At 41.5% G+C, this 20,874-nt stretch overlaps 1 protein-coding gene across 2 annotated transcripts in view; it reads left to right on the forward strand.

Annotated features, from left to right (window-relative positions):
* The window catches only part of RASGRF2 (Ras protein specific guanine nucleotide releasing factor 2), a 1,720,695-nt gene that overhangs the window by 581,695 nt on the left and 1,118,126 nt on the right, over positions 1-20,874 (forward strand). For both annotated transcript variants that reach the window (XM_078675315.1, XM_078675317.1), the window contains exon 5: positions 18,906-19,159. In XM_078675315.1, coding sequence (XP_078531441.1) covers positions 18,906-19,159 — 254 coding nt within the window. The remainder of the gene's footprint in view (positions 1-18,905; positions 19,160-20,874) is intronic.

Genomic DNA, 20,874 nt, shown 5'->3' on the forward strand with positions numbered 1-20,874 from the left:
GACACTACCTATTGAAGTGTAAGTGTCAGCCCTTACCAATCCTCCCTGCCCAGGAAGACCCGTTATAATGCAAATGAATGCAGATGAGTGCTCAGAATGCAGGTGAGCCTCACCTGCTTGTGTTTGTGGCTATATAGAGGGAATGCACAACGCTGTCACCCAACCTAGACGTGAATTGGAGACAGGCTGTAAGGCACAAAGACCAGTATGCAGAGAAATGTCCACTTTCTAAAACAGTAATATTAAATCCATCTTCACCAGTAAGGAGGATTTGCCATTACAATTCCAGCGATATGAAACATGAAAAAGCTACACCTCTCTGATCAAGAATGACAGCATAAAAGTTTATTAAGGAATTCTTAATGGCAGCTATGAGAGAAGTAGGCCTCACAGTAGTGAAAAATAAATAGGCTGGTTGTCACTACCAGGACATGGAAAACATAAAAGTGCATTTCCTACCTTTTACTTACATAGCACTCTGCCCTTAGGGTTTCTTAGGTCCCACCTTAGGGGTGACTTTTCTGTCATTAAATTGGAGTTTAAGGCTTGCCAAGTCAAAGTGACAGTAAAACTGCACATACAAGCACTGCAGTGGTAGGCCTGAGGCAGGTTTGAAAGGCTACTTCTGCGGGTGGCACAACCAATGCTCCCCACTAGTAGTATTTGAAGTACAGGGACTTCAGTACAACAAATAAGCCAATCAGGTATACACCAATGTCATCATGTTTAGGGGAGAAGCACATATGTTAGCACCGGTTAGCAATGATAAGGTGTGCAGAGTCCTAAAGCCAACAAAAAGAATCAGCAAAAACGAGAGGCAAAAGGCAAAAAATCTGGGGAAAGACCCCCCTAGGGTGTCAGGTCTAACAGAGCCACTCATAAGGCATAAGGAGGGCCGTCATCTTGTGACAGACACTCAGTAATTCTAAAAAAAGCAGAGATACGTGGTTGGGGTTGTTGCATTCAATAGCAAGTTTCACTTCATTCATTCATAAAAGTTTGCCGGTGTCTGTATACAAAGTTAACACTTCTTCACATCCCTCTCCCTCACTTATTTTCTGTGTACTCACCAGTAATGAGGACATTGCTGGATAAACCTTAGTTTAGGCTTGCAATACAGAGGCAGCTTATCAATGTATCAGCTGAACATAATAAGACTTAGAGAAATAGAATAACTAATTCTTCTAAGTCCTTATTCTTCAAACATCCATCTGGCGTACAGGACATTTAGGATACCGAGAAATCTTTCAGCATACTTAGGGATGCAATTTAATTTCCCACTTTTAGCATGATATTTATTTCCTCTCACCCACATAGATACAATTTCTTGGGTAGTTTTGGAAGACGTTTTGTGTGGTTTTCGCCTCTAATTTTATACAACTTGAGGTGGTGATCCCATTGGTTCAAACCCAGTCACACAGTTGCAGGGAACTATCACTGATATTTCATATCTTGGAAGAATTGACTCAGTGATTCAGGATCAGGGTGGTGGTGCACAGAACAGACATTTGCGGGACGGACATTATATGGGAGGATCGTATAAGCAGAATATTTCGTACATACCATGAGATTTGCTTAACAACGCCCTTTTGTGTGGAGGAGATTTTGGAGCCTGCGAGTAGAACTTTTCTTGCAAACATAGTCAATACCATTCTTTTAATGTTTCCCCAAATCTTTAGAAGAGGACACTAATGTGTACGCATTTCCTCTTTTCATATTTGAATATGGTGTTTGTCAAATGCTTCATGAACTGGTGTCATCTTGGCACTACAGAAGCAGACAAAAGAAAATATGAGCTCATACTAGTGGCAGAAAATTTGTAATTGCATTTATCTAGCTCTTATTTCCTCTGATGGGGCATTGAAGTGGCAGCACACTGTTCTAGAAACTAAGGTTAATGGTTACTCTAGTGGTTATTGCTGGTATTTGGCATTAGTCTTGTGCTCTCAATGACCCCATTCCATGCATTTACACCAGTATGTTTTGTGGTGGAATAAATTAGTAGGAGTTAGGTGTGATCTTTGGTAGTGCATGTGACTTCATGAAGAAGGTTGGTGGGATTAGTAGATGAGCTACAGTACATTAGGTATGGCTGGGTTGCCAGGTATGATTTTCAAAGGAGGACAGATTATGATCTTTGAGATGAGGTGTGGGCAATTTGCAATAAGCTGTGGTCAGAGAGAGGAGGCATACAGGGGATAGAAAGTAAGTAAAGGGTCATTCAAAGAAATAGGATGACCAAGTCCTTAAAACACTCCCTCTATCTCCGGGTTGCGGTCTGTATAATCCCATGAGAGTAAGGTGGTTTCAGTGGAGGGGTCTCAGGGTGGATCTTTCTTTATGGGCCAACTTCAGAATGAAAAAACACTCTTTTAGGTGGTGTCCGTCTAGGAATTGCGGACTGGGATGAGCCATTTGAAGACACCAGAAGTAAGCAGGTGTGCACAGTGTGGCGCACTTCTGAGCTGAGCTTGTTCTATTGACCTAACAAGGTCTTTCTCTACATTTAGAAATATTGTACTTCAATCTTCAACTGCACAGTAATTAAAAAAAAACTGCAGCCAGATCTTCTCATTAATCAGTCGTAATTTGTGAAATTCAGTGCATCTTATACTGGATTTATGGTTGCACGCTATCCATGTTTTTGAGGTAGATGAGAGTACATTTTTCTATCCTGACGCTTGTCTTGTTTTGTATGCTAATCCCTCGTTGAAACCTTGTTTGTGAATCCCAGTCTAGTACAGTAGTTGTGCGAAAACCACATGAGGTTCAAGGTTTAATACAGTTATGCTACTTCATGAGGCAACAGGCAGCTGCTCATTGTATTTTACATTGAGTTTTGCAGATATGCTGCTAACCTCAACTGTCTGCAAAAAACAGCAAATCTGCTGCATAATTATTTGTAAAAAATAAATAAAAGTTATACTAATGCAATTTCACATGTACTCGCGTGTTTACCACTTGGTGCTAAGAATGAGTCTCCCTGCAGTGAGAATGTACAACACATATTCCGGAAGCTGGGAGAACCCCTGCCCCACCTAACCCACCCCGTGAGCGTCTTCCTCTCCGAAAGCTCTTACCAGGTAATTGTCCGCACCGCAGTGCGGCATAGTCCAGAGGTCTTCAAACTTTTTTGCTCTGTGCCCCCCCTAAGCAAAATGTTTTAATGTCAAGCCCCCATCCAAAACTTTACGACAAGGATTGGGGGGCAGATTTATGAAGGCCTTGCGCCGCCGGTGCGTCATTTTTAACATGGGAAAAAGTGACGCACCGGCGGCGCAAGGCCTTCATAAATCTGCCCCTGGGTGTTTTTCGATATCCACTGTGATCCAGTAGAAACTCAACGCCCTTCTCTGATAAATACCACTTTGTTCTGTTTTGCAGAAACATGCTCTCTGGTTCTGAAAAGCATTCAAATGCATTTTTGGGTCTTGTGTTAGGGAATACGTTTTGATTTGATCAATATTATTTGTATATTATACTTAGGTAAGGGGGCATTCAGTCAGCCACCTTCATTCATTGATATAGTAACATTCACATTTTCCGTTCTCCCACAACTGCATACAGCATGGAGCAATGGGTCAGCCCACTTTAGACATTGCCTAACTTCACTGGGGGTGATGGTATTCTGTCCTTTCACAAGAAGAACATCCACACTCAAAGTAGTTTCCTTCAGTGCCAATGACTACCATGGCAATACGTACTTTCTGAGATTAAAATAAATAACTTTGCTTTAGCCAAAGTCAACACTAAATCTGTTAGTTTAAACTGTTTATGTGAATATGTGCTCTATGGTTCTCATATAGATTCAGTGTCTTTTCTTAAACTGTAATATAAATAAGCATTCATTGGAAGTATGTTGTTCACACTGATACCAATGAATCACTTTCCTATGTACATACTAGTGCCTCAAATACAAATGCAGTGAGAATTGTAAAAAGTCCAAAAGGCGATGAGGATCTTTTCCATTCTATATAAAGAAGGGGAACCAGGAGCGATAAAGGCCTAGTGCACGTGCTCCTTGCATTAATCAATATATAAATGATGTGTGCAGTTCCTCGTGAACAAAGACAAAGGTTGATGGTTCCAGGGAAAGGAATATGCTCTAATAGGAGCACAGGCCTTCACAAACCCAAGTGGGTGTAATGCTTTATCATTGGGCTAGCTCCTCATTGGTCTGGTGTTGCAATGTCTGACGGGCACCAACAAGGGGGCTCTTTCCGACAGATGTTTTAGTTAACCGTATGGTGAAGAGGGGGTCTGTGGGCTAAAAAGGTCTAGTGTAGAATGGTAATGTAAGTGAATTAAAATAGGTACAGTGGCCCTCAGGATCAGTTAATTTAATGAATGAGCTCACTAACCTAATTAAAATAGTAGGTACTACCTTAAGATATCCTAGATAGCCTAGTGAATTAATTAGTCTAATTGGTCAACATGTTTCTCACCTAGCTATGTCAAGAAAGAACAAGTGGCGATTCTTTAGGACCTAGAAACTGCCTAAACTACACTGTGTCTGGTTTCACTGAGTGTGAGATAACCAGTCACACCACAAGTAATATGGTAAATATTGCGCCTTAGAACAAGTAGAGTCATCCCAGTTAGGGTACTGGATCAGGCCCCATGAGGCCAAAGAATAAGGAACGCCTATTAAGGTCAAAGGGGAAAACAATCAATCTGCAAGACTTTCACAAAGTCTGGTAACAAGGTCTTGGTTGCAGCAACGAAGTATCTCGATTGCCTAGCAGGGACACTGAGGACCAGCTGAAGATGTATAACCAATACCTCCAGAATGGCCATCAACATTTCTAAACATTGTGAGAATTCTGTTACTTCATGAGAAATGTAGTTTCTAAATTTGCATTTAATGTGTAGTGCATCCTCCAGATACAGCGCAGAGCCTTCTGTCAAGCAGTGACACTTCTAGCCTTTCCTTCTCAAGATTATAGCGTTAGGCGAATAATGATTGGAAGGTGCGCTAACTTGGAAAGGTGAGCCTGAGTAACAGACCATGTTACACAATCATATGCCAATCTCAATTCAGTGCCTAAGCACAGTTGTAAAGATCTAAAAACTGGCATTTTTTCCTTGGAGGACCTTCTTGTCACTGGCTATACTTTTGCCAAAACATTGGGTTGTATAGCTGGTATTCTGATCATTACGCAAGCAGTTTAGTATCATCCCTTCTCATTGCTTCTCTAAAGATAGATGAGCCAGGAAACATGATTCTTTCCCAGACAGAATTCTTAGTGTGTGTTTCTTCATATTTTGATTATGAATCTGTCATTCTTTTTGCTCACACTGTTTATGAAAAGCTTCATTAATGTTCTGGGTGTTACATTTTTTCACAGAACATATCATCCAGATTCACAATAGGTAAAAGTAAACAAGCAGAGCTTGCTACATTTCAGCACTAATTTTCAGCTTTTTTCTGGTGAACACATATTTTTACAAATAGCTATTAACTCCTTGTTGTTCTGATTTCCGATACACAAACATAGTTCTGGAAAAGCTGACCAATCAGTTCGGCATCTAAGTGCTCTAGGGACTATACCCACAGGTATTTAAAGGGCTCAAAGCGTGAGTGCATATTCTACATCCTCCGTGTAAAACCTAAAATTATATGGAGGCATGTCATGTTCATCTGACTTGCTCTTCCTCTCCATCACATATGAAAAAACACAGAAGTTCTACCTGACTGTAAGAAACTGCCTCAATTTGCGTGTTCACCTCCATTTTGTTGTGGAGTGATGCTGGTGTTTATTGCCTTTGTGCATTTGGGACACTACTAACCAGGCCCCAGTGCATGTCATCTGACCCCTGAAACATGTAACAATTGGCTAAATCCTAATTGGCATGCCTAACTTCCCTATAAGCCATAGTTCCATGGCATGGAAAGTAAAAGGCTACCTATGAAATACAGCACTGCTGTGCTATCCACTAGTGTGACCAGGCAAACATGCCTCCAGGCCTATCACTGTAAGCTGTATGCTGCAATTTAATAAATCACCCTTGTGTAAGCCTTTTAGCCCAGAATGCAGGGTGCATTGTATTCAAAAGTAGACATGTAGACATTTAAAGTTAACTTGTACTTACAGGGACCAGCACCCACACACCATTTTTACTGTAGCAAAGCTAGCCGGCCTATAGAATAAATATCAAGCCATCTATCGCCTCTTTTTGGTACAAGCTAGAAAATTATTAAACAACTAGTTTTTATATTTATTAAAAGCCCAACTCAATGGTGAAATCTGATTTTTAATAAATATTAAGGAAAGGCAACTTTTAGGTTTCCCTGCCTGAAGCTTATGAAAGCCAGCCAGCAAATAGGACCTCATAATGGGTGAAAGCAGCATTCAGAGCAGAGACAAAGGCATGTGTGTAGGGAGTTTTTTTTGTTTCCCCGACAGAAAGACCAGTTGGGGTTGCGCAAGAACTTACTATACTTCAAAAAGCTTTTCCTCTCCCAAGTGAATGGCAGATGTTACCTTGAAAGGCCCCAACTTTTGTCTTCCAAGTCAGGCAGGCACCAAACCCTGTGAAGGCAAGGCTGTCCCAGAACTGGTTTGAAATTACCAAGAAGGAGGGCATTGCTCATTATCCTAGCCACACCTCTCAGTGGGCTCATGGACTCTGGACAGGGGAGGAAGTGGTTCTCTATCATGAAATTGTGTGCAGTAGGGCAAGCAAAAGGTGATACAAAAGTGGGCAGCGTTACACCTGGGAACTCTTGCCCCATTGTTTAAGAGGGGGCAGGACTCACCCCACCCACTGGTGTCAGACATAAATGTGGCATTCCCAGGCACTCTCTTCAGACCAATGTGGATCTGTGGAAGAACAGAAAAAGGACTGCACTTGCTGTTTGAAACCTGTAAGGAGACCGAAAGGGCTGCCCCTGCTCCCATTTGATCACAGGACAAAGAAGTGGACTTCAAGGTTCAGTTGGCTGACTTTTTGTGTAAATTACAGAGCCACAACAAGCTGCATGAGGTATTTTCCCTGAAATGCCCAGTTGACTTGTACCAATTGTACCTGACCTGGATCCTTCTGGTGACCTCTGCTGGAGTCATGCTCCTAATGCTGTTCCTGAGGTGCGTGGAACCTTGGCTGTGTCAAACTAGACTTCTCCCATCATCTCTGAGAATCTGTGGCTTAGAACATTTTTGGTCTTCACAACTTCTAGAAGACAAACATCCCCAGCCTTTCTGCCCAAGGCATGATCTTGCAGGGCTGAAGAAACATGTTTTTCCCACTCACAGCTTTTCCACAACAGCAAATCTGTTCAGTGGACCCTCGGCAAGATGGTACTCATCGTCCAATATATCTGCAACCTTGGCCCGCTGGCGGATTCCAAGCTCCAAAAAAAGAGACAAAGTCCAATTGTAAAAATATGGACCAGGAAAGAGACCAAAAGTATCTGTCTGGCAAGAGGACATCTCTGGGCGCAAAATGTGAATATCTCCCGCTCAGAACTTTTCCAGCCATAACCCCTGAGTTCAGGGGGACCTCGTCCAATGCTTGTTTGACTTTGTGAAGACTTCCTTGGCACAGCCTTCTTCCTTGCCCCGCTGAAGGATTTTGACTGCTAGAAAAAGGGCCAGATTTACATTGTGAAGGACGGGCTTTACTCTATACTAACTGGCCATTTACCCACCCACTCTAAATTGGATGGGCCATGGAATAGCCAAAACTCCAATGACCCGTACTCCATCCAGCCATTGGAGGAGCATGTTAGCTAATGAGTCATAGTAGGCCTCATCACTAACATACTTAAGGTACAACCATCTGCAGATCAGATGTGCGTACCAAGGGTTTGAAAGAGACGGTTCTCCATTGCAGTTGCAACGGAGTACCCTCTCTGCCAAACTCTAAATCAGGCCCCAAAGGCCCCAATACTTGGTTGGTGTATCTGACCCGACACACTCCATCATGGTTGACCTGTAATTACCCTTAAGTTCTGGTCTACAGCAAACCTTAACTACCGCTGACTCTTTGTGATTTTTGAGCTATTCATAAATATTTTAAAATACTTGTCTGTTATGTTTGTCGGATTTTTGTAATTTTGGTATAATTTTGTTAATTAAATTGTACTTTATTTTTCTAAATTGGAGTGGGATTTAGAATGTGTTGTGGTCTTGAATTTTTTAATGTTTTGTTATTTCTAAATGCTTTACACATTTTAAGACGGTGTGCTATAGGACCAGGGATTGAGCTTAGGTATAAATTACTGAAACCTTTAGCTGGACCTAGCAGGAAAGTGGCTTACTTACTTGTGTTGGACCCCAATCCACCCCACTCAATAACCCACACTGACCACATGTATTTACCCTGCACTTCGCTGTTTCATCTCATGAAAGATATTTTGACATGTCTCTGAGCACCACGCCCCTCGTCATAAATATTAAGTAAATTGTGTTAGACCTAGCATCCTCTTCATTGTTTTCCCACCCAAACCTTTTGCTTATGGACCTCCTGTTTTTGTTGATTTTGGTTTTTTTGCTAGCCTTAGGACCCTGCACCCTTTACCACTGCTAACCAGTGCTAATGTGCTTGTGCTATTTCCTTAAAACATGTTAGGTTCTCTCATACCCAATTGGCACATTTAATATACTTGTATGTCCCTAGTAAAGCGGCACTACGTGTACCCATGCCCTGTAAATTTTACTAGTGGTGATGCAGCACTGATTGTGCTGCCCACTTAAGTAGCACTTTAAACATGTCTCAGGCCTGTCATTGCAGAGCCTATGTGTACTGTTTTAAACTGCCATTTCTACCTTTGGTAGGCCAAAAACCTCCCTTTCAATACATATAATTCACCCCTAGAGTAGGTCCTGGATAGCCCAGAGGACAGGGTACAAGCAGCAACCACAATTCAAGTGAGGGTAAGGCACGAGCAAACCCCAAATTAACTTGTGCTCAGCCTTCTGGTAGCTTGGCACAGAGCAGTCAGGCTTAACTTAGAGACAGTGCATAAAGTCTTTGAGCAACACTTCAAACAGTAAATCAGTGAAAACACCACGCAAAAAGATCCCACATCAGGTTTAGAAAAATAGAGTGTTTTTTTATGAATAAAACAAGACCAAAAAAAAAAAAAAGAATTCGATCAGTAAAACTGGAGATATTCAATGTTATAGTTTTTAGGGTGAAATAGCACCAAAAAGGTCAGCTCGTGAACTGGTCATGGGTCTTGGTCGTGCCGAACTAGGACAAAGTCAGAAGTTCAGGCCGACCGCGATGGAGAGTGGGCCAGCTGCAAGGACCCAGTTTGTCCTGCTGAACACCGTACCTTAAATCCTGGTTGCAGAGCATTGTGTGGATCCGTGGTGAGGATGCGCCGCGCAACTAAAGCAATGCGTTGGTTCCAAGTTGCAGCAAAGCTGCAATGCGAGGATCCTGTGATGCGAGCATTCATCAACAGGGCTTGAGATGTGAAGTCCGGCATCTATGAGTTTTAAGAGCTTTGAGGCTGCGATGAGATCCAGCAACCTTGCACCTGCACCTAGACACTGCAAAGTGGTGCCACCCCAGTCCTAGACCCTTGGAAGTCGGCTTAACATGCTTTGTAAGCCTCTGTGGATCCAATAGAACTGACGCCTCTCCTCTGCTTCGTTGTGCAACCCCAAGCAGAACCTATGCATCTCCTCTGCTGCATGGATTGGACCGTCGCAAAAACCCGCATCATAGCACTTCAGAATCACTGCACCACCCCAACTGCATGATGCAGCTTCGGCACAGGGCTGTGTATTGCTCAACTTTGGTAGCTTTGGCCCTGGACTCCATAACACAGGCTCACAGCTGTCTGGAACCAACACATCACCCTGACTGCAAGCTGCATCCTCGACACACAACTTTGCATCGCAAGCTCAGTCCTGTGATCTAAATCTTAAAATTTTAATATCTCTGGGTCTATTCATTAAATGTTTGTCAATTTGGTCTTGTTTGATTTATTAGAGTATTCTATGTTTCTAACTTGGCATGGGGGTCCTTTTTGTGTGGTGTCTACACTTTATTACTGTTTGAAGTGTTGCACAAATACTTTATACATAACCTTTCAGTTAAACCTGACTGCTCTGTGCCAAGCTACCAGAGGTTTGAGCACAGGTTAATTTAGGTTTCCCTTGTGCCTCATCCTGAGAAGGAGTGTGGTTGCTGCTTGATCAGGGCACACCTCTATCAATAAACAACCCATCTTCTCACAAATAGTGAAAACGATTTTATTTATTTATTTTATTTAGAGCAGAAAGGGCCACAATAGTCGTTTTGAATGTGCAAGGCTCATTTGCACCAAATCCTTTAAGAACCACCAGGTCTCAATACCTGACTTTGTTTACTCTCATCTGTGGCATGTAAAGGGAGAGGTGGGGGCGGGGTGGAATTGATCAGAACAATTTCTTCACCTTTATGGTGTCATGCACTTCCCTGGTTCCAACTGTGGAGACGATACTGGAACTGATGCTGGACCTCCTATCCCTGAAGGCCCGGGCGTGTTCAAGGAATTGCTGATCCCTAAACAAAGTGCAGCCCTTGTGGGGTGGGCGGAAGAGGGGTTGGGAAAAGAAAAGAGAGACTTTCAGTACTGGTTCTGGTCAGCAACTGCGCGGCACAGCATTAACTATTGAACCTCTAGGTCTGCTAGCTACATGTGCACAGGACCATGACCTCTGATTTTGCAAAGATGTAATGCACTGGAAACAACAAGAGGAGGCAATTGCCATCAATACTCCAAAGGCTTATCAAACAATGAAGTTGCAAGAACTTCAGTAACATACACTTACAGTCTCTTTCAGAAACACAGAAGGAAACAGAATGATCGGAATCACAGATTGGAGCTATACACTCCCAAGGAATAACTTGAAATACAGATTGGAGTTACTGGCATTCCCATGGAAACACTCAGAGCATAGAAGGGAGTTAAGGAAACTCCCAAGGATAAACTCGGAACATAGATCTTGGTACAAGGTTCATAGATGAATCAAGAACTCTTAGGAGAGTTCTCTTGGCACTACTGTTCATTCATCAGAATAACACAGAGCAAAGTCTCTAGTCCTTGTATAAACACAGTTCAAAAACCAAGATTGTAGGAAGAGTCCAGAGCAAGAACAATCAAAGAACTGGAGGGAAATCACTGAGAGGAAACTTGAAGACAAGTCTATAGTCTTGAAGACGCTGATACGCCGGCCTGTTTACTACTATAAAAGGACTGTACGCACTAACTTGATATCAAGTGCTTAGCCTAGAACTTTAACTTTTTCTAAGTCCAAGGAACGTCTCGAAGTCTTGACTCAGGAAGTCGCAGAGGAACTGGAGTATCTGGGCAGAAGGTGGAGATGAAGGAAGCATCGAGGAAGCTGGAGCCAAGGGAATCACCGGAGGAGCTTTGAACTGCGGCCAAGAGGACACTGCCTAGGTCTGGTCGATTCTTCAGGGGAATGGGTAGGAAGGAAGATTGTTCCACAGGGAGCAAGGGGCTCGGCTTGAGGGTGGTTTATATAACATGTTCAGTGTGTAATGGATCCAGTGGGATCACATGTGACATGTGGTACACATGGTAATCTCGAAGGTTCTTCAAGACTCCTGAAGGAAACACGTATTAGAACATTGGCCTTTACCCTACAGGAAGAGCAAGTGCAAACTAACAGATGGAATCAATCAATCTAAACGTGCACAAGGGAAAAACACTCCAAAAACCTAGGAACAGTGAGAAGAGGGCAATCCATTGGCTTATGTATTCAGAGAATGCGTTGCAAGCTCAGGCATAATGGGAGCTGGGGTTTTGGGGAAACTCAAACATGAAATCATAGTGCACCGCAAAGCACCAGAGAGGCAGCGTGACATGAGCCCCGCGCATCAGGCACACTAGACATAGGGCGCGTGAGGGGGCGTGACATACAGTTCGTTGGTATTCTGACCTTTTTTCTTGTAATACTGATCTTGCTCTTTGGATTCTGTTTCGGCTTTATTGTATTGATGTGTTTTCTACTTTTCCCTTACCTGCTCAAAGGAACCCTGATTCATTTCCTGGCCTTAGGACTAATTGTCTTCCTTCCTGCTTGGTTTATGTTTACTGTAGTCTGTGGATCGGAAACCGGTGAGTATACTTGCTTACTTTGTGCTCATTGAGAATATTGTGTGCTTTCCATCAGTACTAAAACACTATTTTTTCAAAATGGTGGGTCATTCTGTTAATGGAGAGTCATGTATAATCATGCTACAATCAGAGATGCATTAATAAAGAAGACATGGGTGTGCTGTGTGACTCAAACCCATTCCCCTTTCCCTCTGGTGTTTGGCTTTGTCTGGTACATCATTCTTGGTACGGACTGAGCCACACTCTGGGGAGTGAGGCGGAGGTTCGCCGGAACTCGTCAGATAACATGTGCAAAACCTGACATAATGCCCCACTGGCATATTGGGAATTATCCACATACAACCGAATGTAAAATGATTTCACCCTCTTCACGATCATAACATTTTATTGTATTGTCTTTAAATCTTTACATTCAGTCTTAGTTCTACAAAAAAGTTGTACCATACACATCAGTACAATTGCCCTATACTTTCATACACCATAAAGAAAACAAATTCTGTAACTATTGTGTTTAGGGCATTTTAAAATAGTTTATAGCATGGTTTTCCTAAGTTTCAAAGCATGACAGATGAATAGGACGTCACCATAGTTGTCTGCATCATGTTAATAAGACATATTTTATTTTAAAATCCAAGAATTATTTGAAAGAAGTCTCAGTCACCTTATCTTTTGAGAACTGTACATGAGATTTAAGATCATGAAGCGGACCAAAGTTTCAATCGTGCTTTATGTGCCGGTATTGAAGCACTCTAAATGTTCTGCTCCTACACGTGCATTTGTTGCTTGAAGTAGTATCTTGAATTTTGCTTTGGTATACAAATATTTACCCTTTGAAGATTTTTTTTCTAATCAACTTGATGTTTATTTGTCAAAATACTGCAAAGCCACCACATGTTCCCACCATTTTACTTACTACTTGCCTCCCCACTCATGGGGAGGCATTTGTGTTAATTTCCCCGGGAAGCTGTCCAAGCATTGCTGTGTATTTATTCTGTGCCATGGGTGGCCGCCATGGTTGCACTGTCTCCATGGCGCCGGGATGTAGGCTGTTGTGCATAACCGGAGAGGCCGGTATATGAAGCCCGGCCTGCCTCAAAAAAATGCTAAAATCAGGAGCAAGTGGTGGAACCATTTTGTGGCTTGCTCTCTGTTGTAAATGTTTGAGTGTGTGCCCATCTCTGTTAATGTTGACTCTATGCTGTTACATCTATGCTGAGATTCACCTACTGTTCCTACAGTGGTGGCCAGAAATGTTTGGTCTGTGATATATATTTCCTTGTGCAAAACAATAACGTTGTTTATGAAAAATTAAAAAAAGTGATGGGTTGAATGCTTAATCTCAGCCTCTGGTAATTATCTGTGGTCAGATTCTAGTCAACTGTTCGTTTGTGCACCACACCACCTGAGTCTGAAACCAGCCATATGCAAATCAGTCTCGATTCAGCTCCAATGGGAGCAGTCCAGTCCAAACTGGCAAGAAAGCCCCCTCTGTACAGGAGCACAGCAAACCCATACATGTTACGGCCATTTGGGCCACTTCAGTAGAGTGTAGTTTGAGTCCTATGGCACAGTGAGCAGAAGACTCATGTCTGGGCATCAGCACTGCATATTCAACCAAATACATTAACAGTAACTTTCTTGGCAACATCAGTCTCCCAGGTTATGCATTTGCCAAGACTTTAACCTTCTCACTGGTTACTTTACTCAGCTTGCAACCGTATTTCCCTACACCAGAAGGTTTGCTTTGGACCTCATATGCACCTCGCTGACTAACAACATGCAAACTGGGGACTTTCCAAAGCTCCCAACATCTATGACTTGCTACATGGATATTGGGCCACAAAGATTAGCCTAAGCCATAAGCCGTGATGACCAGATTCTTTAAGCAATCACCAACGGCTGCCTCTCATAAATACATGACATCTCTCACAACCTCAACTGACCTCAACATCAAGATCCTCCCGCTCAACTTTGACCACTTTCGCCAGATTACAGAACAAAGCTAATTTCAAGAGTAGCCAGGTCAGACTGTTGCTGAAGTGTAATGCAGCCAAATGGAAGCTGCACCAGCTAGTGAAGGTTACTTGCCTCCTTAAGCATGTGGTGAACTGCCAAAGGGTTTTGGTTCTGCAGTAATCTCCGGGTCCACCATCTCCCTGCCTGAGAAAAAAGTAGTTATAGACAATTGCAGTTCATTGGCAAGTGAGTGCCAGTCACGGATGTATGACGTTATAACGCATACTATTACTCCGCAGACCATTACAACGCGACTTTTACTCCGCATACCGTTACAACGCATAGCGCCTTGGGGCGCTGGATAGTGGTAAGTATAATTTACTATTCTAACTCCAGTCCCCGTGGACCCTAGGGAAGGTGTTGGATAGTAAATTATACTTATTCCCTATCCTAGAGCGCCCCCCAGCGCAATGCGTTGTAATGGTATGCGGAGTAAAAGTCGCGTTGTAATGGTAGTGCGGAGTAAAAGATCCGTTGTAACGGGTGTATACCGCCAGTCACTGATGTGTCAGTAGGGCAGACCAACACTACATCAGGAGGGTGTTAGGCTTAGTCCTAGCCTGCGACAATGGGTAGCATGTCCCTTCAGAAATGATTGCAGCAGAGTCCACACAGGTCTGAGTCAATGTAGAGTTTTGAATTACTGGAGGTGAGGTCGAACTTATATAACACATGCCTGGTATTTGCACAATATCCCCCAACCTATCAGTTCAAGTGTGTTCCAAATGCTTAAATATCCTGTCATTGAGGTTAGGGCAGATGTTCTTCCTTAGAGAGGATGCTTGGTAGAGGAGACCTTGCTCTGCTCCTGGAAAGCATTGTAGACACTGGTGCCTACTTGAAACCAGTCATGTGCTTTCTCCGCTTCAATAGGAATTCTTGTGTACCTCATTTAGACAAACCCTAGAAGCAAAGGAGCATGTTTTCATCTCAGTTCTCTGTTGGAAAATTACTCTGAATAATTGTGATTTGGAACATGCCTGGTATTATGCTGGTATTATGCTAGTAATTGTTATATGGAAGTAACAATACTGCAGCATTACTTTGCTAGTCTTCTGTTGAACATGGTTTGGAAACTATATCTTGCACAGAGTCATGTCTCTTTTTCTTGTTTAGAACTGATGTGCTATGACCCCTGCTTTTAAGAGACTATAGTGCCTGTCATTTAAACAGAGTATGCTAGTCAAAGTTGTCTCAACGGGTCTGACCTCTGGCAGCTTAAACAATACATCCAGCCACCTATTTCCAACATCCTATTCAGCCTATGACCAAGACAGCCAGACATACTATAGCAAGACTTACAATTTGGGGCTCCACTAGTTTCCATATATTTTCCCTAAACCATGTCGCTGTATAATTGGAATATGCTCTTTCAGTGTGGATGCTGCTTTTTTATATTCAGGCCTACTGGAATGCATCTTTAATGTTACTTTTCTCTGTTATGTATTCTCTGTTATCTACTGGTATGTGCTTGACAGTCTATAGCTGTCACTTGTGGCATACAGTAAGTACTATTTAAATGTAAACAAATAAATAAGTACACAATAATGTTAGATATTTTGACTGTGAGAGAATGCTCGTGTGCCATGGTTTGCAGCCTGTGTAAGCTGATGGAAGGGAGAGTCAACCCGTGGGGTCAACTAATAAGACGCTTTCTAGTCACCCATCTGAAATTAAACCCAACATTGGAAGGTCCTGTGATGATATGATGATATAATGAGGCAGAGTAAGCTGTTATGTGTTGCAATGATAAAACCTGAAGTGAGGTTAACCTTTGTCGGTGTAAGTGATGTATGAGATAGAATTAACACTTATAGCGGACTTTACATTAACATGAAACTGGAATTGATAGTAAATTGATATGGCAGTAACTTGGAATTGTCATGATGTATTGTTAAGAAGCCACTTCTGAGTGTAAAGAGGTGTGATATGATAGATCCAAAAGTGGTGAGTCACCAATGTTAGCAGCACCCCACCCACGTTAACATGGTCAGAAACCTGTGCTAAAGCGTGATGGTTATACCATAACATAACGTGTATTTGTAAAGTGCATGTATAAGATCTAAACACAGGTAGCACCATTAATGTGATTATTTGGTTTAATTCAATTGGCTATTTATACGGTGCTTTAGGAAACAAATTCATCTTAGCCTCAAAATACATGTGTCAAAAATCAACGTAAAAGAGGTTTGCAGATTCCTGTGTATAAGCAATACGTCTTTGAGAAAAACTAGTAGATCAAAGCCTTCAAGATGTAAAGTAGGTTTGTCTGGCTATGGAAAGAAGCAGTCATGCAAGTTCATGTCTACGAAAAGCTGTATAAGCATAAGGAAATTAAGAAATACCATTGTCATTGTTACACTAGAGTAAACATAAATGTTAATATGTACATATGCGTATGGAGTAAGCCATAAAAACGGTAGGTGGCCACATTTTTCAGCGGTGTAACTTTTTTCTAATTAAAAAACCTTTCATTAAAAATAAAAATGTATGGGGATGAAAGGGAAACACAAATATTTTTGTTAGCTGCAGTTTCATTTAGGTCAATACGAGTCTCCCCAAAGTGTTCTATTTAATGCTTGCTTTCCCATGTCCAAAGAGACTCTGCAAATAGACAATACAAATCAAAAACAGAGCAATATCAAAGCAGATTTTTCACTGTATTTTTTTCAAACTTTATTTTCATAAATAGAATAGCAATATGGTCTTGCAGAAGCTTATACAGATTGTGGCCAACGCCATCGCAAGAGGTACATAGCTTTGAAAAGAACAAGCAATTTAACTGCCCAGTCTCCCAGCCCCCACTGTTCACCAGCTATTTCCTCAGATACCACTAAATAAAAGTATAACATTCCTGGTGTTTCATTGGTGTTACTTAGTGTCAATGTTGTACAAAACAACTCTGAAAGGAGCCCTGATGTCCAGTATGTGGAAGACCCATGACAAAGGTGAATTCCAATTAATTGCATCTGGTCATGGAGTTTTTTAACTAGTTCATCAGAATCAGGCACTAGTCCAATAAAAAGGCAACCCCTACACAATGCATATGGACCTTATTACCTTGCCTAGTTAGACGTATCACCATCACCAGAGGATCCTGGGGCACACTAACCTAGTTTTGTCCATCAAATCACAGACAATATATCTGTATTTCTTTCAGTCCTATCTTGCGTAGGTTGTCAATGATCTTTCTCCCCTTAATAAAGTCAGACTGATGTGAGTGGATTAATTTAATTTGGGAAGTAAATCATCAAGTTAGATCATCAAGTTGTCTCCATAAACAGCATAACATCAGTATTAATGTGAGCAATTGATCTATACGACAAACCGAATTTAGGTGTTTTCCTACATTTGAAAGGTCACAATTTCTGCTTTACCTATCATAGGGGTAGTTATGCCTGAACTAAAAAAACTGTTGATTAACTTGGCTCTTGCTAATATAGCCTACCCAATAATTTATCAATGCAGGCGGATTTCTTTTATTGACCCTAAGAGATACAATGGCTTGGTATTTTCAGACTCCAAAACAGGAGTTTTTCATTACACCATTGTTGCTGATATAGCTGCAGAAAATCAGTTTCTTCAAGATACGAGAATGAAGTTGGAGATGATAGATCTGCTGGTAAAAAATGATAAATGCCACTGCCTTATCACGATTCTTAGTGAACGCCTATCACGAGGCTGAAAGAATGTCTTTCTTATGTATTTCTTCCTATTTTTACACTTGCAACTGATACACCAGGAACTCCTGATTTCTTACCAAGCTTGTAAGAGTTTTGAATAAAGTGTAAAAATATAATTTCTGCTCTACTAATAGCCATATAACACAAATGGTTGCAGGTATTTGTGGCCTTCCTCAACATTCTCTGAGACCCTTTCAGTCTGTATTCAAACTGAGTTGCCACATCTCTATGTTCAATTTATTTACAGCCAAACTGCAGCATCTTTTGTTGAGCAAATTGACAATAAGTCGGGAGCATGATCAAGAGTGTAATCAGGCCCATGTCCAAGTCCAAGACATCCAGAATCAGTGGTCTGCTCATAAAGACATAGTGGAGCATTGAGCGCAATCTGGGGACATGCAAGAAGAATGAGCTAGCCGGAGGACTGGATGTCTTTCTCAACACATCACCTGTTTCATGCCTCACTGAGGTTGAATGCTTATTGCGGAATGATGTCACATTAAATGAATGTGGCTAAAATCTTTAGGAATGGGGAATGGAAGCCTTCCCGGCCCATGTTGGGCACATGATCAACAACGAATGAAGCTTTCACACTCAAAAAGTAACTTCTAAAATAAGATTACTGGACACCTTAAAGTTAAATATGTCGGCTCCAGCCATGGGAAAATTAAATACACTCAGTTTTTAATTGTACCATGATATGGGATAAAAGCACCCAAAAAAAGATTGAAATGGGATGATAGTCATGTGGGATGATTCTTTTTTGATACACAGATAAACGTGAGTTGGGCATACATTTTATGGAATGTAATTATTCAATCATATATCACCCAATATATCTATTCAGGAATGGCTGGGATGTTATCCTGTTTTTTTTCTTCTTGCAAATGCATATTAAAAGCATGTTGCTTCAAAATCCACTAATGAGTAAGCATGTTAAAATATGAATCTGTGTTAAAATGTTAACTATTTGAATCGATTAAATATCGTACGTTATACGCTGCACATCTAGTTTGTTCCATTAATATCGCTATTTTTGTTTTTGTGATTTTTTAAAATTGTTGGGGGCATTTGTTTGTGTCTCGGTTTGGGAAATAAAATTGCATTGCATCTATTTCCAGGTTCAAAGCTTCATGAGAGGATGGCTGTGCCGAAGAAAATGGAAGACAATTGTGCAAGACTATATTTGTTCTCCCCATGCAGAAAGTATGAGGAAGAGAAACCAGATTGTTTTTAACATGGTAGAGGCCGAAGCGGAATACGTGCATCAACTCTACGTGCTTGTGAATTGCTTCTTGCGGCCTCTAAGGATGGCTGCAAGTTCAAAAAAGCCTCCCATCAGCCATGATGACGTCAGCAGTGTGTTTCTCAACAGGTGGGGTTGAATGTTCTTTATTATCGTATTTTTATTTCATGCCTGATTTGCTCAATTCTGGCTAACAGATACCGTGTCTGCTTATAAGAAGCAGCATCAATTTAGTCATCAGTCTAGTTTAGTCAATCCAAAGTGATGTATAACAATGCAATCTAGCTATTCTCTATTACCATTGATTAAAAAAATGTACAGCCTGGCAGCCTACCATAAATGTCATGCACTTATAACACAGTGGGCTATGTGCCTGCACCCGTTCCACAAGAAAATGTGTCCTATGTGCCCTTATTTTAGTGCATTCTCTTCTGTTGACCATACAGAAATATCTTGGGCTGGTGATTTTTGATGAAATCATTACCCCAGATTTATAGGCTTTTCTTTATAATACTGGTTAATTTTCCAGTGCTGTTGTTATCACTTTAGTGAGTTCACCCCATGCCAAAATGACCCGGAGTAAAGCATACTGTGGGTATTTTGATACTGGGGTTGTCACTTAGTCAGCTACCAACAGCTTTTCGCAGTAATAGATTCATTTGTTTATTTGTCATATTCTAGAGGTAGGGCAATCAGGTGTTTTACAAACTACAAAGATCGTCATGAGGATATCGGGTATCTGTCATGGAACAGGTATCACTGAGGGTCAGGAAACATGAAGGCTGAATTGCAGTAGGAAGGAAGCCATTAAACAGGCATCATCAGAAACTGCAATTAAACAGGCATTATCAAACAGGGCAGGAAAATCAGGCATGACTCAGAAGTGGGGGCGGGGCTCATATTGTTTCAGCAAAAGAGCTGTACTTTCTATTAATTCCTGAAGATGACTAGGGTTAGGACCTGGCACAGTGCTGGGGTTTAGCTGTCCATTTCCAATGGAATCATCTCAACCACATGCAGGATCACTTTATCCATTTGTCATTGGCTTTGTAGACTTGTTGGTGTTAACAGGGAACAGTACTGGCTTCAGAATTATAGTCTACTGGAGACTGTATGACTCGTTTAGAGGGTACCTTGCAAGACGTAAGCCTGTCAGCTGACCTCCCAGATGATGGAGCACACATTTATTATTAGTATATTACAAAGGAGGGGTATTAACACATGCAAAAACGATAAACACCCCATGTTTGACCGGGCTTTGGTTAAATATGTTGAAATGGTTGATCACTCATTTGAGTGGCATATTTGTCTACAACGATTCCACCACTACAGTATGGGTTGCTTAGCTTAGAAGTTAAAACATGCAGTATTAGCTCCCTGTGCCATTCTTTTGATGTCTCTGTAGTACTGTAATACCTGCTGCTCGAAGTCTGTTAAGGCCTGCCAAATATTCTTATAAATGTTTCATGTATACGCTATGATTTACCTGTAATGTATTGTTCTGTTTACCCCAAATATATCAAAACTATCAAATGGTTCATGTATAGCTGCCTAAATCACACTAAGAAGCAAGACTTATCATGGACTCCTAAAAATCAAAAGCAGACCAAGAGTAACAACAGAGAGGTCACTATGAGGTCGTCACCTAGCTATGATGACGGGAGCACTCTCATTGGGCATCGTCTGACCATCACCAAGAGAACCAGTAAGCGGCACGTTCCCTCCATTTTTTAAATCTGTTTATTAGTTTTATAAAACAGAGGTGCAAGGTCCATACAAGTTGACAAACAGATGCATAGAAGTACATACATCAGGATCGGACCAGGTTGTGCAACGTAGCAGTT

Source organism: Lissotriton helveticus, chromosome 2_1 (genome assembly GCF_964261635.1).
Source record: "Lissotriton helveticus chromosome 2_1, aLisHel1.1, whole genome shotgun sequence".
In the NCBI taxonomy this organism is placed as follows: domain Eukaryota; kingdom Metazoa; phylum Chordata; class Amphibia; order Caudata; family Salamandridae; genus Lissotriton; species Lissotriton helveticus.